This window comes from Oncorhynchus tshawytscha, linkage group LG09, assembly GCF_018296145.1.
Source record: "Oncorhynchus tshawytscha isolate Ot180627B linkage group LG09, Otsh_v2.0, whole genome shotgun sequence".
NCBI lineage: Eukaryota > Metazoa > Chordata > Actinopteri > Salmoniformes > Salmonidae > Oncorhynchus > Oncorhynchus tshawytscha.
In genome coordinates, this window is record NC_056437.1 from 48,334,038 (window position 1) to 48,350,990 (window position 16,953).

Consider the following 16,953-nt stretch of genomic DNA (forward strand, 5'->3'; position numbering starts at 1 on the left):
GCACCTGGGACAAGTTTTTGTGTGTGCATACCGCTCAATTATTTATATCTACACTAGATGACTAACAGAGGGCGCTGTTTTGAAACCACCGCGCCTCGATCTTGCCACTCACCCACCGTCGTAAAAAATATTTTGAAAGCCATAGAAATGCATTTAATGTCTACATTTGTTTTTGACACATTTATTATATTACAGACATCTTAATAATGCATATTTTTAATTATATTATGAGAGCTAAACATAAAAAATAGAATATATAAAAACATTTCCGAGTACGTTTTGGAAAGAAATAATGTTACTGTCCTCCAATACAACAAAGCAATACTTAAATACATGTAATTTTGTCCTTTAATTGAAATACTGTAGAATCCATTAATTCCTACAGAGCCTCACAGTGGAGGTTTTATAATACCCACAAAACCTAGAGATTAAACAGGGAAATGACTTCAATCGTTTTTCCACCATTTATTTTTCCCATAGGGAAAACATTAAAAAAAACATAAAATAAGGGCTGTGTATCGTGTAGGCTTACCCTGGTGTGACGTTTTGAGAACCATGTAAATCTCTCTTGGACAACGTGACTTTTATCAATATATTCAGCTCAATTTACTCTCAGATTCAAATCATGCTAAGCATCAAAATAGACATCATGAAAAACTAAAAATCCCTGCAAGCTCCTGCACGTCATCTCAAGCTGACACTTTTGCTAACAGGTATTGTGTACATTTTTAAACTTGCACAAGATAGATCACGGAATTGTCCTTTTAAAGAAATGTAGCCAATTTAATCATTATTTCATTTAGCTAACATTACAGTTAATCCAGAGATTCTTACCATTGTCTCTCGATTCGTCAGTCTCGTCCAGATCATCATGGCATTTGTTGTTCTTTATGATAGCCACACTAGCAGCTAATTAGCATTTCATTTTGGGGGGGTAAATACAAGCTAATATATTGATAAAGTCACCTCTATACCAAACACATACAATTATCTGTAAGGTCCCTCAGTCGAGCAATTTCAAACACAGATTCAACCACAAAGACCAGGGAGGTTTTACAATGCCTCGCAAAGAAGGAAACCTATAAGTAGTAAAAAACAAAAAAGCAGACATTGAATATCCGTTTGTGCATGGTGAAGTTATCAATTACACTTTGGATGGTGTATCAATACACCCAGTCACTACAAAGATACAGGCGTCCTTCCTTACTCAGATGCCTTAGAGGATGAAAACCGCTCAGGGATTTCACAATGAGGCCAATGGTGACTATAAAATAGTTATATAGTTTTTAATTTAACTTTATTTAACCCTTATTTTACCAGGTAAGTTGACTGAGAACACATTCTCATTTACAGCAACGACCTAGGTCATAGTTACAGGGGAGAGGAAGGGGATGAATGAGCCAATTGAAAGCTGAGAATGATTAGGTGGCCATGATGGTATGAGGGCCAGATTGGGAATTTAGCCAGGACATTGGGGTTAACGCCCCTACTCTTACGATAAGTGCCATGGGATCTTTAGTGACCACAGAGAGTCAGGACACATGTTTAACGTCTCATCCGAAAGACAGCCCTCTATGTTCCCAATCACTGCCCTGGGAAATTGGGATATTTTCTTAGACCAGAGGAAAAAGTGCCTCCTACGGGCACTCCAACACCACTTCCAGCAGCATCCGGTCTCCCATCCAAGGACCAACCCTGCTTAGCTTCAGAGGCAAGCCAGCAGTGGCTGTAATAGGAGAAAACCGAGGCTGGATCAACAACATTGAATTTACTCCCCAATACTAACCTAATTGACAGTGAAAAGAAGAAACCTGTACAATATACAGTTGAAGTCGGAAGTTTAGATATACCTTAGCCATTCAAACTCAGTTTTTCACAATTCCTGACATTTAATCCAAGTAAAAATTCCTGTCTTAGGTCAGTTAGGATCACCATTTTATTTTAAGAATGTGAAATGTCAGAATAATAGCAGAGAGAATAATTTTTTTCAGCTTTTATTTCTTTCATCACATTCCCAGTGGGTCAGAAGTTTACATACACTCAATTAGTATTTGGTAGCGTTGCCTTTAAATTGTTTCACGTGGGTCAAATGTGTCGGGTAGCCTTCCACAAGCTTCCCACAATATGTTGGGTGAATTTTGGCCCATCCCTCCTGACAGAGCTGGTGTAACTGAGTCAGGTTTGTAGGCCTCCTTGCTCGCACACGCTTTTTCACTTCTGCCCACACATTTTCTATAGGATTGAGGTCAGGGCTTGTGATGGCCCACCAATACCTTGACTTTGTTGTCCTTAAGCCATTTTGCCACAAGTTTGGAAGTATTCTTGGGGTCAATGTCCATTTGGAAGACCCATTTGCAACCAAGCTTTAACTTCCTGACTGTTGTCTTGAGAAGTTGCTTCAATATATCCACATCATTTTCCTGCCTCATGATGCTATCTATTTTGTGAAGTGCACCAGTCCCTCCTGCAGCAAAGTACCCCCACAGTATGATGCTGCCACCTCGTGCTTCACGGTTGGGATGCTGTTCTTCGGCTTGCAAGCCTCCCCCTTTTTCCTCCAAATATAGCGATGGTCATTATGGCCAAACAGTTCTATTTTTGTTTCATCAGACGAGAGGACATTTCTCCAAAAAGTACGATCTTTGTCCCCATGTGCAGTTGCAAACTGTAGTCTGGCTTTTTTATGGCGGTTTTGGAGCAGTGGCTTCTTCCTTGCTGAGCGGCCTTTCAGGTTGTGTCGATATTGGACTCGTTTTACTGTGGATATAGATACTTTTGTAACTGTTTCCTCCAGCTTCTTCACAAGGTCCTTTGCTATTGTTCTGGGATTGATGTGCACTTTTCACACCAAACTACGTTCATCTCTAGGAGACAGAACCCGCCTCCTTCCTGAGCTGTATGACAGCTGCGTGGTCCCATGGTGTTTATACTTGCGTACTATTGTTTGTACAGATGAACGTGGTACTTTCAGGCGTTTGGAAATTGCTCCCAAGGATGAACCAGACTTGTGGAGGTCTCCAATTTTTTTTTGAGGTCTTGGCTGATTTCTTTTGATTTTCCCATGATGTCATGCAAAGAGGCAATGATTGAAAAAGAAAAGGAGAACCGCACACTCTAGGAGCTCAGATGCAATAATTTAATAACCTAATTTTGACAGACAGACTTTTACATCCACAGGTACATCTCCAATTGACTCAAATTATGTCAATTAGCCTATCAGACGCTTCTAAAGCCATGACATAATTTTCTGGAATTTTCCAAGCTGTTTAAAGGCAGAGTCAATTTAGTGTATGTAAACTTCTGACCCACTGGAATTGTGATACAGTGAATTATAAGTGAAATAATCTGTCTGTAAACAATTGTTGGAAAAATTACTTGTGTCATGCACAAAGTAGATGTCCTAACAGACTTGCCAAAACTATAGTTTGTTAACAAGAAATTTGTGGAGTGGTTGAAAACGAGTTTTAATGACTCCAACCTAAGTGTATGTAAACTTCCGACTTCAACTGTCAAAATATTCCAAAACATGCATCCTGTTTGCAACAAGGAACTAAAGTAATACTGCAAAGAATGTGGCAAAGCAATTCACTTTTTGTCCTGAATACAAAGTTTTATGTTTGTAGCAAATCCAATACAACACATTACTGAATACCACTCTTCATATTTTCAAGCGTATTGGTGGGTGCATCATGTTATGGGTATGCTTGTAATCGTTAAGGACTAGGGAGTTCTTCAGGATAAAAAATAAACAGAGTGGAGCTAAATACAGGCAAAATCAGAGGAAAACCTGGTTCAGTCTGCTTTCCACTAGACACAGAGATTAATTCAACTTTCAGCATGACAATAATCTAAAACACAAGGCCAAATATACACTGGAGTCGCTTACCAAGAAGACAGTGAATGTTCTGGAGTGGCTGAGTTAGTTTTGACTTCAATCTACTTGAAAATCTATGGCAAGACCTGAAAATGGTTGTATAGCAATGATTGAAAAAGAAAAGGAGAGCCACACACTCTAGGCGCTCAGATGCAATAATTTAATAACCTAATATCCAACGTTTCGACAGACAAGCTGTCTTCATTATACCCTGATGAAGACAGCTTGTCTGTCAAAACGTTGGATATTAGACACAGCTTGAAGAACTGAAAAAATAATGGGCAAATGTTGCACAATCCAGGCATGGAAAGCTCTTAGAGACTTACCCAGAAAGACTCAGATGTAATCACTGCCAAAGGTGCTTCTACAAAGTATTGACTCAAGGGTGAATACTTATGTAAATGACATATTTCTGTATTTCATTTTCAAAACATTTGCAATAAGTTCTAAAAACATGTTTTCACTTTGTCATTGTGGTTATTATGTGTAGATGGGTGAGATAAAAAAATATATATATTTAATAATTTTTAAATTCAGGCTGTAACTCGATAAAGGCAAGGGGTATGACTACTTTCTGAAGGCACTTTACATGAATGATACCACCCCATTAGACTGGCAGTTATAGTCATGAAAATACATTGGTTGGTTTATGTCTATGCATGCATGTTTATCTCTCACCAGGCCAGTTCGACTGGGCCGCCCGCCCACTGAGGAAGCCACAGAGCTAACAGAGCTGATGGACGAGCTGCTGGGGCTGTGGGCCAAGGATGACACCCCCATGGCCATGCGCTTGCTCTTCTTGGCCTTGGCCGGGCTGGTGGAGGGGAAACCGATACGGATCACCTTGTGGATGGGTGCAAACAGTCCAAACCTGGGCGGACACTGGAAGTACCTGGGTCAGAGGTAGAGAATGACCGATATGGGTTTTTAAGGGCTAATGATGATTTGTGGGGGTCAAGGAGGTTGACATTTAATGCCAATAATAAATATAATGAATTGTTAACTTTTTGATGAGAAAAATTCCCAGCGACAGCCATGTATCAATACAATCAATTTGACTTTGTTTTTAAACAAACTACATAACGTTAAGAATTTATTTGAATGGTGAATCTCTTGATAAACTGGCTACATCAAGATGGTATAGGCCTACACACAATATAGGTGAATTCATATTCAATAGGACTGTGTGCATGCATTGAGTTATTGAGCTCGGTTTGACTGATTTCAGTGGTCTATTGGGCTACAAATGGCAATCTGTTTCCCTTTCATTTAGGACCATAGGCCTACAAGCTAGGCTTCCGTTGCGTCCAGAGGCAGTTTGGAACTCGGTAGCGAGTATTGCAACCGAGGACAGACAATTTTTACCCACTATGCGCTTCAGCACTCAACGGTCCTGTTTTGTGAGCTTGTGTGGCCTACCTAGGGTTGTACATTTTGGGGAATATTCAGAGGTGGAAACTTTGTGAATTATATGCAAATTAATACCATTTAATTGTTTTTTGCATTGGATATATTTTTATTACCTTTATTTAACTAGGCAAGTCAGTTAAGAACGAATTCTTATTTTCAATGACGACCTAGGAACAGTGGGTTTACTGTCTTGTTCAGGGGCAGAACGACAGAGTTTTACCTTGTCAGCTCAGGGACTCGATCTTGCAGCTCCTAGTCCAAGGCTCTAACCACTAGGCTACCTGCCGCCCCGGATATATTTATCTTATCATAAGTAAACATAATCGCAAATGATTAAATCCTTCCAATAGAAATAAAAAACACTATTTAGTTACGAATTGAACTTTAATTAAATGAGTTGACTCTTCACATGGGATGATTTCACTGAACAAAAAAAAGGAAACATTGAATGATCCATCTTATCTCCCAAAAATGTTTTCAACACACATTTATAAAATGATAGTCTAGAAACTAAAAGTCTAGAAACTAAAGGTCTGGTTGTCTTCCTCTCAGGCTTCCATGTCTTCTCCCTGGACCTCCTCAATGTCCACCTCTTGAACATCAGACTCTGAGGCCTCATCTTCACTGTCACTTTCCAACCTTGTTGAGGATGGCTCATTGTCAGACTCAAAAAGCCTCATATTTGCCCGGATGGCCACCAATTTATCAACCCTTGTATTGGTCAGCCTGTTACATTCGTTGGTGTGTGTGTTCCAAACAAGGACCAGTCGTGCTCTGAGGCAGATGATGTTCGTGAGATTTGGAGGACGATGGAGGCAACAGGGGAAAGAGCCTCAGATCCACAAAGTCCTCTCCACCAGGTGGCTGATGAGATATGTTGGCACGACTGCCATATTGCATCTCCATCCCAAAGCCCTTGCTTGGAAGTGTACGTCGCCAGACTGCCAAGAACATTGCCCTCATCAAGGCCAAGGAGGCGAGACACAGTAGTGATGACACCCTAGGCCTTGTTGATCTCAGCACCAGACATGATACGTTTCCCAGCATACTTGGGGTCCAACATGTACGCTGCGGCGTGTATGAGCTTCAGGCAGAAGTCTTCATGCTTTTTGATGTATTTCAGAACTGCAGTTTCCTCCACTTGGAGCAACAGTGAAGTGGGCAGGGCAGTATGGGTTTCTCTTACATCTACAAGCAGAGTCTGAACATCAGACAGATTGGCATTGTCTCCCTCAATCCGTGCAATGGCTTCTGCTATAGGTTTCAGGAGTTTCAAGCTGCTTACCATGGTCTCCCAAAATACATCATCCAGGAGGATCCTCTTGATAGAGCTGTCCATATCAGCAGTCTGTGATATGGCCATTTCTTGGAGAGACTCCTTCCCCTCCAGGAGACTGTCAAGCATGATGACAACACCACCTCAAGGGTGTTCCTGGGCAGCTTCAATGTGGTGCTCTTATTCTTCTCACTTTGCTTGGTGAGGTGGATTGCTGCTATAACTTAATGGCCCTTCACATACCTAACCATTTCCTTGGCTCTCTTGCAGAGTGTAACAATTTTTTTCAGTGACATGATGTCCTTGTGGAGCCGATTCAATGGAAGAGCAGCACAGCCAATGGGTGTGATGTGAGGGTAGGACTCCTCCACTTTAGACCAAGCAGCCTTCATGTTCACAGCATTGTCTGTCACCTGTGCAAATACCTTCTGTGGTCCAAGGACATTGATGACGGCCTTCAGCTCATCTGCAATGTAGAGACCCGTGTGTCTGTTGTCCCGTGTCTGAGCTCTTGTAGCATACTGGTTGAGGGGTGGAGATTATGTAGTTAATTATTCTTTGCCCACGAACATTCAACCACCCATCAGAGATGATTGCAATACAGTCTGCTTTCTATATGATTTGCTTGACCTTCACTTGAACTTTGTTGAACTCTGCATCCAGCAAATTAGTAGATAAAGCATGTCTGGTTGGAGGGGTGTATGCTGGGCGAAGAACATTCAGATCCCTTCCAATACAAATTGCCTGTGAGCATCAGAGGTGAACCAGTTGCATACACAGCTCGAGCAAGACATTCATCAGCATGTCTCTGATGAATGAGAAGGAGGACCACGAGCTGTTGCTATCAATAAGGTGTCCGATTCATCATTTTCACCTCGAATAGAAGTAAAGGGACTTTTGTCAGAGGTTGCTTGTTGTGAGCACACATTGTGCGGGAACATTACGCACTTGTCCAGATGGTTCTGCATCTTTGTTGCATTCTTCGCATATGATTTGGCACAGTATTTGCAAATGTACACAGCTTTTCCTTCTGCATTAGCTGCAGTGAAATGTTTCCACACATCAGAGAGTGCCCGTAGCATTTCTGTAAATATTAGAAAACAATGAGTACATTTAAATAAATAAAAATCCATGTACAGATAAATAGTTAAGCAGTTAGATTAAACAACTCCTTTGTAAGATAAATGGTTTAAAATGAAACGTATGGAAACAAGTGAATTAACACTCAGTTAGCAGGCTCAAGCAAAATAAAACCCACATGGTAGCAAAACCTAACTAGCAGAAATTGTTAAAAAGTTAGTAGTGATTTAAACACACTTTGCTGTAGGTTGCTATTTACTTGTTAACAAAAAATTATGTAGGTCACAAAATATATTCACCCCACCCAGTATTGTAATCAAAACTTACCAGAAAGCATGTAGTCCTTGGCTCAGACAGTGTAGTAATGTGGGCTCAATAGCATCTCATTAGTGTGTAAGATCTTGAGAATTAGCTTTACATTTGATGGAAGATTGCACTGTACTTGCAGATGTCACGCTGGTATAAATGATTTGGAGACAGACACAGGGATACATAATAGCGTTTTTTAATACACCCAAAACAAACACATATACAAAACACTGGGATGTACCTAAACAAAAGAGCGAGGGTAAACCTTGAAGAACGACATGGGATGAGACCCGTAATACACAATGCACAAAACACACAGCACAAAAGCTGAAACAACGCAATGGTACTCACACAACCAACGGACAAGGGAACAATACCCAACAAGGACAATGGGGAACAATACCCGACAAGGACAATGGGGAACAGAGAGCACATATATAACATGCTGTATTAATCAGGGGAAATGGGAACCAGGTGTGCGTAATCAAAAAAGTCTGGGGTTGATGATAATGAATCCAGTTCAGTGAAGCCTAGAAGGCCGGTGACGTCGACCTCCGGAACTGGTGAACAGAATGAGCAGCAGTCCCGGGGTGGATCCGTGACAGCAGAGGGTTGCAATTCCATTAAATTGGGGATAGTTTAACCAAAAAATGTCCAGAAATTTACCGGAAAGTTTTTGACCCTTTGCAACCCTAGGCCTACCACTTCGCAGCTGAGCCGTTGTTGCTCCTAAATGTTTCCACTTCACAATAACAACACTTACAGTTGACCGGGGAAGCTGTAGCAGGGCCAAAATTTGACGAACTGACTTGTTGGAAAAGGTGTTATCCTATGACGGTGCCATGTTGAAAGTCACTGAGCTCTTCAGTAAGCCTATTCTACTAATAATGTTTGTCGATGGAGATTGCATGGTGGCCGGCTCAATTTTATACCCCTGTCAGAAACGGCTGAGGCTGAAATAGCCAAATCCACTCATTTGGAGGGGTGTCCACATACTTTTGTATGTATAGTGTATGTATCTTGTCCATGCCCACCGTGCCTCTCCATGGTGCAGTTGGAGAGGTGCACTGCTACACTCTGTCAAGGTCATCTAACATAAATCATGTAGCCTATACGTAGAAGTATATAGCCTCTTTGGCCTTTTGTGTAGCCTACAGGGCAACCAAATGTATGACAATGTCATGAAACAGACGCTTTTTACATCATGTGTGTTTCCAATCAAATAGCCCAAATGGTGGCCCATATCAAATACAAATGCGCTTCGACGTGAATATGAATTAACGTTTTATCAAACACACAGACTGCTGTACGCGAGTTCCACTTAGTGGGCTAAATTGCCATGATAATTGGGGAGTTCAAGTTTGTAGGCCTATTCGTCAATTTCTGAGCTGATCATGGCTAAGAAGAAAATCCGGACCGAATTTTCCAAGATAACACAATGCCTGATAAACTTGGGTAGCTGACAGGCGCCGAGTGAGTTTCAAGTTTGGGGAAATTTACAATTTATTATACTATTTCTACCAATCTGCAGTTTAATTTCAATAATAACATTTTCATTTCTCATTTATCTCTAATAATACGAATAAGAATTCAACTAATGCAAGAGCACCAGCTTCTGCCATATGGACACATTGATACACCGTGAGCCGTTGGTGGCGAAAGAAATGAGCGCATGGAACTCAGAGATAGCCTATAGGCCAATAGAGCAGTAGTCCTATAACTTCCATTGTCAACTAAGTAAAAATGCATTCATCTCTCTACTCTGCCTGCCTCCCCTTCTATCTGTTTGACTTGAAGTGTCGCTCGTGAATTGCAACATTATGCCAAATCAATCAACAGTGTCCGGCCCGAAGCTGTTGCTATAGCGAACTTGCAACATTGTAACAACTATCCACTGTGCCAACACTGGTTGAATCAACGTTGTTTCCACGTCATTTCAACAAATAAAATCTACATGATGACATTGAATCAACCTGGAAAAGGGATTGGATTTGCAAAAAGTCATCACCTGTAATTTTTTACCTAAATCCATTGACATGGTGATTTTTCAACCAAATGTAAATCAAAACTAGATGTTGAAATGACATCTGTGACCACTGGGTAGCCTATTCCGAGCCCTCAGAGTTTCTTGTGCTAATAAACTGTTGTTACCATATTTAGAAAGCATTTCAATCATGTCATGCCCTATTGCCCCACTTTTTTGAATAGGAAAAAAGTAATACATGATTTTTCATATTTTCTGAATATTTTATGAATTTGAGCTTGTGTCCTCAGAAGTGAGTACACCTTAGCAATTTTTTTTTTTATTACCAGAAAGGTAAGTTTCAGACCCCAAAAATGTTGCAGCTCAAATAATCATAATGGGGGATATTTTTAATTGGAAGGACGTCTACCATGGATCACTAAAATAATGATTATGATCACACTTCCTCAATTTAAATATTATGGAGACACACCGATACATCTGTCAGCCAAGCATGAGTTATCAGTGTAGCCTGTCATCATCTAGACATGACGTTGAAATCTTCACGCCTAGAATAAAACCTTCTACCCCAGGTTTCTGTTATAAGAGTCAATTTAATAAAAAAAATGTTTATAATAATTTTCCATTTGGAAAAATTAATCCTGTGCAAATCGTCCTTTGGAATAAAGCAAATGCTTGGATAATAATTTCATAACACAGCAAATAATAGGTTTATCGGCGTAGAGTGCACCGCATCATCCCATTGGATCTGTCAAGGCTGCGCACAGCAGAAATATCACTGAAATATTCTAGTTCCTACACATCACCTTCTATATACAAACATAGGCCTTTTATAAGTTGATAAGCAAATGGGCATTATCATGTTCATACCAGTCCTCCCTAGAATGCAAAATGTGTCTTCCTAGTAGGACTAGAGTTGACTCTTTTAACTCCAACCACAGGAGTCGGAGTCGACTCCAAAAATCCTGAAACCGTTCACCCCTACTAATGAATGAGACGAGTGAAGGACGCTTGGGCTTTTCACTGAGTGTACAAAACATTAAGAACAGCTTCCTAATATTGAGTTGGAACCCCCCTTTGCTCTCCGAACAGCCTCAATTCGTCGGGGCATGAACTCCACTGGGATGCTGGGGCGGCAGGTAGCTTATTGGTTAGCGTGTTGGGCCAGTAACTGATAGGTTGCTAGATCAAATCCCGAGCTGACAAGGTAAAAATCTGTCGTTCTGCCCCTGAACAAGGCAGTTAACCCACTGTTCATAAGCTGTCATTGTAAATAAGAATTTGTTCTTAACTGACTTGCCTAGTTAAATAAAATAAATGTTGACTCCAATGATTCCCACAGTTGTGTCAAGTTGACAGGAGGTCCTTTGGGTGGTGGACCAATTTTGAAACACATGGGAAACTGTTGAGTGTGAAAAACCCAGCAGCATTGCAGTTCAAAGGCACTTAAATCTTTTGTCTTGCCCATTTTTTTAAATGTGAATATTCAGTCAATGTCATTGTTTTAGGTTGTTTTTTTAAATGTATGATATGTCACCTGTTTTGTTTGTGTTACTTTGTACATGCTAAAACACAGGGCGGCGGGTAGCCGAGCGGTTACAGTGTTGGGCCAGTAGCCGAACACTCTCCGAAGGTGTCTCAGGGGGAGCTGGGATGTGCAAAAAAGCTAATTTCCAATTAATAAGATATGTGAAATAGGACAAATATAAGCACACACCAAATGATTTATTATTATTTAAAGTCTTATGACTAATACCCTTTAAAAATGTTTGAGTAAAATTAGCTCTTTTAATAAATGTTTTGCTTCTACCTTGCAAGGAAGTGGGCCATAGTTAATACATCGAAGGATGGGATAATTAATGAGTAATTGACATCGGACATCATGCCTATGCATCCCAATGTCTGTAAAGGAGCAACTGGAGAGTTTCATAGCGCATTTAGTATTTTCTACCGAGGCCCTCTTAGAAAAAGATTCCCATGCTATGTCTCGGCCACGTAAATACATGGTGAATTTCCTGTTCTCTCTGCTACAGCATGGTACCGGAGCGCCAAGTCTAGGTCCAAAAGGCTCCTTAACAGCTTCTACCCCCAAGCCATAAGACTGATGAACAATTAATAAAATGGCCACCCGGACTATTTACATTGACCCCCTCACCTTTTGTTTTTACACTGCCGCTACTCGCTGTTTATTATCTCTGAATAGTCACTTTACCCCTACCTACATGTACAAATGACCTCGACTAACCCCCGCACATTGACTCTGTACCTCTGTATATAGCCTCGTTATTGTTATTTTATTGTTACTTTTTTATCGATATTGGTGCTCACTACTAGGTTCCATCATGTCAAGTGGAATCAAGTCCTTTCTAATCAGAGGTTATGAGAGAAAGGTGGCAATGAGGAATTAAGACTAGCCTTTCAAGACTATTGGGAAACATTACATTCATTTTAGTGGCATGTTGGAAAAGTTATATCAATGTTCTAGTATGTATTATGTCATTAATAATATAGTACTGTAAAATGTGATGCAAGTCATGACTAGTTGCTGTCGAGCATTCCTTCACATCAAAAGGTATTTTAATAGAAATCAATCACTTTGAGAGGCAGAAAACATGCTTTTAGTTAAGTGGATTGAAATAAAGCTTTCTAAGGCATATTTCAAACATCAAATATGTAAGTCGAGGAAACTATGTTGCCGCTAGTATATGTTAGCACAGCTACTTTCCATCTCAATTTTTATTTTTTGATTTAGGGATTCATTTTGTAGGTAGAAGATTGAAGTCATATTCTGGAGAGTGAAGTCATATTCTGCTTGCACAGTGATTTATGTTTCCACCATTTCGGAAATATTTCAGTTGAATATTGTGTTACAGAGGGGAAGGCCTAGCTCTAAATATTTAACATACAGTGGGATTGCAGCTTAAAAGAGAATGATGCTGACTCGTCTGACACTAAACCACACATGATAGATTTGTTTAAGCCACTACTAGGCCTACAGCTAGATCTGCCAGACAGATCTGTGTGGGGGTTTTGTGTGCGTGCATGCGAGTGTGTGTGTGTGTGTGTGTGTGTGTGTGTGTGTGTGTGTGTAGGAGAGTGAGAAAGAGAGAGTGAGAGACAGAAACATTTAAATAAAGAGGGAGTTAGATCAAGTGGGGAGAGGGGGAGAGAGAGATACCTGGTTCCAGCCACTGCACCGTCATTCTTCCCCAGGGGCTCGTCCAACTCCACGCCGCACCACTCACCCTTGGCAAAGTCAGTCTCCCCCACGTAGCGCACCACTCCTGTCTTAGTGCCCCCCACCTGAAAATACAAAGGAGCATGATGAACAACTGCAACATCTTGGGAATTATCATGTCCAAAATACCTTGCGTAGTAAGATAAAATATAGAACAACTGCAACATCTTGGGAATTATCATGTCCAAAATACCTTGCGTAGTAAGATAAAATATAGAACAACTGCAACATCTTGGGAATTATCATATCCAAAATACCTTGCGTAGTAAGATAAAATATAGAACAACTGCAACATCTTGGGAATTATCATGTCCAAAATACCTTGCGTAGTAAGATAAAATATAGAACAACTGCAACTGAGGTAGACATGAGGTTGTCTTTCTGTTTCTTTTTGCTTGTTTGTTTCTTGGTATTTTTGTTATTTCAGATGCCCCCAAAATATGCATACTTGAAAAAAATATATGTCGTTTGCGACATCCTTTTCCAACTGTGCAAAGATGTTCTTACATGTTTATAAATAAGGTATGTAGTGTGGCGTAATCCTGCACGGCGCCTTCACCGCTACAGTATATACTGTATACCAAAAAAGGTAACAATAACCATTGGGCTACTTTCAGTGACAATGGAGTGTTGCCTTTTTAGAAGGTGGGATTGGGATGTTATGCATGTATCCCATAGTGACACTAAAGGACGTAGACACATAAGGGTGAAATCAGACAGGCATCTTGGTGTTGCATGGGTAGACATCGAAGTTGACAACTCCGAGTTGAAAACTCGGAGTTGACAACTCGGAGTTGACAACGGAGCGACAGAGCTGATGTGTAATCGTGCATGACTGAAACAGCTGATATGGCCTACATTCTATGTCTGAAAAGGTCACAGCCGGTTACGCTAATGCGATCAGACAGACTGATGATAAAGAAACGTAGTCCATCTAAAGTTCAATCATCTACAAACAGTGGACCGAGGCAAACACAGATCAATTCTCAGTGTTTTGGAATGCCATGACAACAACAATATTGTGTCCTCTCCCAAACCCCCCAAAATAATAAATATAAAATCTAAGATGATCAGACATGGTATAATGTATATTGACATACAACTTTCCAAGCATCATAATGGCATGCACTAGGCAATACGCTACCTATGCTGCAGCGAATTTACCTGAAATGTTTCAATTTAAATGACATTTACCTAAAAATGACCAGCTGATGAGATAAATGAACTGTGCAGACCGCTTCATACTGAGATGCGCTGTCTGTTGCCAAGCAGCACCAACAATATGCTTTTGGAACGCCCCACGTGATGATTGGCATGTGATTTGCTATTGTCAAAGGAGGCCAAAGTCACGAGAAACCCAGATTCTCCGGGAGAATCTGACCCAACCATATCCAACATGCATCTGGCGTGCTCCGAACTCAAATTCACATATAAGCAACAGTACTTACGTAGCCCGAGTTGGCTAGAAGTACATCCACTAGAACCGTGGAAAAACAATGGGAAAAAGTGCACATCAATACATCCCTTTTTTTTTTTTTCTTTTTTCTGTGTATTTAATGTAAACCCACTGTTAGCACATACAGATGTAGGATCTTCATTTGAGCCAGTTTGCTACAGCAGGAAAATTATCCAGCAGCAACAAGAAATGTGAAGAGTTTTAGATTACTTGATATTGTGTTTCTTTGTTTTTCTATTGAATAATAGGGGTACATGTTTAATTAAAAGAGTGATAGAAATTGAAGTAAATGTAATCAGAATGTTTTTAAAACTAATTTAAGAGTAATAATAGAGTAATCCAATGTATTATGTTACTTATTACTTTCATTGCCATGTAATCTGCAATCAACAACTGATTAAAATGTTTAAGTCATCCGCCCAACCCCTAAACAATAACCTAACAAACAACAGGCCAATCGCCAATGAGTGAAATAACCTTTCCTTGATCTTCACTAAACCAAAATAAACAAATAAACCAATATAAATACAGATTCTCAACAATCGATTCGATATCATATCTCTTTCCACATAAACAAGAAATATAAAGGATTTTTTTTAAATAAACATGATGAACACACATTATGTCATCATGGTCATCATCCTAGAGGCCAAACAATGATATCATCCATGCCAGTGTGTCTCACTTACTCAAAGCACTGCAAGGAGCAGAACAATGAAATTCAGTCTAAATTCATCTGATGGCAAAACCTGGTATAGCTTTCACTCTCTTTTCAATCCCCCGAAGGACTCTCCTGTTCTTTCACAGACAGCCATATTGATTCCACCTCTGGCTGTGAGAAGATATTGTTTTCTAAATGGTATGATGACAACACAAATGCAAATAACAAAGACTGAGATGTTATTGCTCCACAAGGCTTATTTACTGGAAAAAATGCACTCCATTTCACAACTTGGTAAAACTTCCTATTAATACTGTCTTTATAATGGATTATAAGCACATTTCTAAAGTCCTATGAGCTACGCATAATGCATTATAATCCATGAAATAGGCATTAATAATTGCTCATTAACATCTATAACTATATCCATATAGCATTATGACAAGGCTCTATAATGCCTTATGACGCAAAGTGTTATAATGCCCTCACACCATTCTCATAGCGTTATAATACATTACAATGAGGTAGAGGGAATTCATAGAGAGTGTTATCCACAATCATAAAAAATGTTGTGTGTGAATGTAGTAGAGATGGACAATGTCTGTCACTGAAATGAGTTGGTGGAGAATAGTGCTTTGTTCACTTCCCAACCTCTGACTCATGACTACTGCCATCTTGTTTTGAGTCACATCTTCTCCAGACTGATCCCGGGACACAGAGGCCTTTTGTGAGTGGGCGAGAGAAGAACCTACAGTAATTGCCTTTATGGAAAGAGAAAAGAGCATAACTTACTTACAGCACACTGCCCTTATGGATAGCATGGCATTGTCAGCACAGAGCAGTTTCCAGTGAATTATTATGTTGTACTCAACAAATTCATACAAATCAGTTGTGCTGTAGGTTGTCTTGTCATGACGTGTTTTAAGAACTTACTGCTGATGTTTGAGGATAAAAACTGCACAATGAATGTTGAGGGTTGATTGATTAATTGATCGATTGAATTGATCGATTAATACATGTTTATAATAAATAATAAACGTTATTTCTTATAATAAATATAAATAATTATAAATATTATAATATAATATTTATTATATAATTATTTATTAATAATAATGATTAATAAATCATAATAATGAGTCATCATCAATGTCAATGTGAGTCAAAAAAGGCTAAATATCTCGACTTCCACTCCTTCTCATCCACATATGGTGCACATTTGTACGTGAAATACGAGTACTGTCACATCCTCACTTCCTCTGAGAAGAGAAGCTCCAGCTTGACGTAACAGTCAGACACATTCATCACCCGTGAATCTACATAGAGATAACAAAAACACTCCCAAAGAATGTTGAGTCCTCTCTTCCTAACTCACTTTGTTTACTTATAGGGACAGAAGGTAGCCTAGTGGTTAGAGCGTTGGACTAGTAACCTCAAGGTTGCGAGATCAAATCCCCGAGCTGACAAGGTCAAAATCTGTCTGTCATTCTGCCACTGAGCAAGGCAGTTTATCCCCTGGTGTCAATGATGTGGATGTCAATTAAGGTAGCCCCCCACACCTCTCTGATTCAGAGGGGTTGGGTTAAATAAGTAAAACACATTTTGGCTGAATTCATTCAGTTGTACAACTAACTAGGTATTCCCCTTTCCTTAAACCTGCACAGC

The 16,953-nt window shown here is 39.9% G+C and overlaps 1 protein-coding gene across 3 annotated transcripts in view; it reads right to left on the reverse strand.

Annotated features, from left to right (window-relative positions):
- Positions 1 to 16,953, reverse strand: part of LOC112258068 (CAP-Gly domain-containing linker protein 2-like) — a 64,406-nt gene that overhangs the window by 24,822 nt on the left and 22,631 nt on the right. For all 3 annotated transcript variants that reach the window (XM_042326977.1, XM_042326979.1, XM_042326978.1), the window contains exons 4-5: positions 13,112 to 13,236; positions 4,553 to 4,766 (exon numbers count right to left, since the gene is read on the reverse strand). In XM_042326977.1, the coding sequence (XP_042182911.1) occupies positions 4,553 to 4,766; positions 13,112 to 13,236 (339 nt within the window). The remainder of the gene's footprint in view (positions 1 to 4,552; positions 4,767 to 13,111; positions 13,237 to 16,953) is intronic.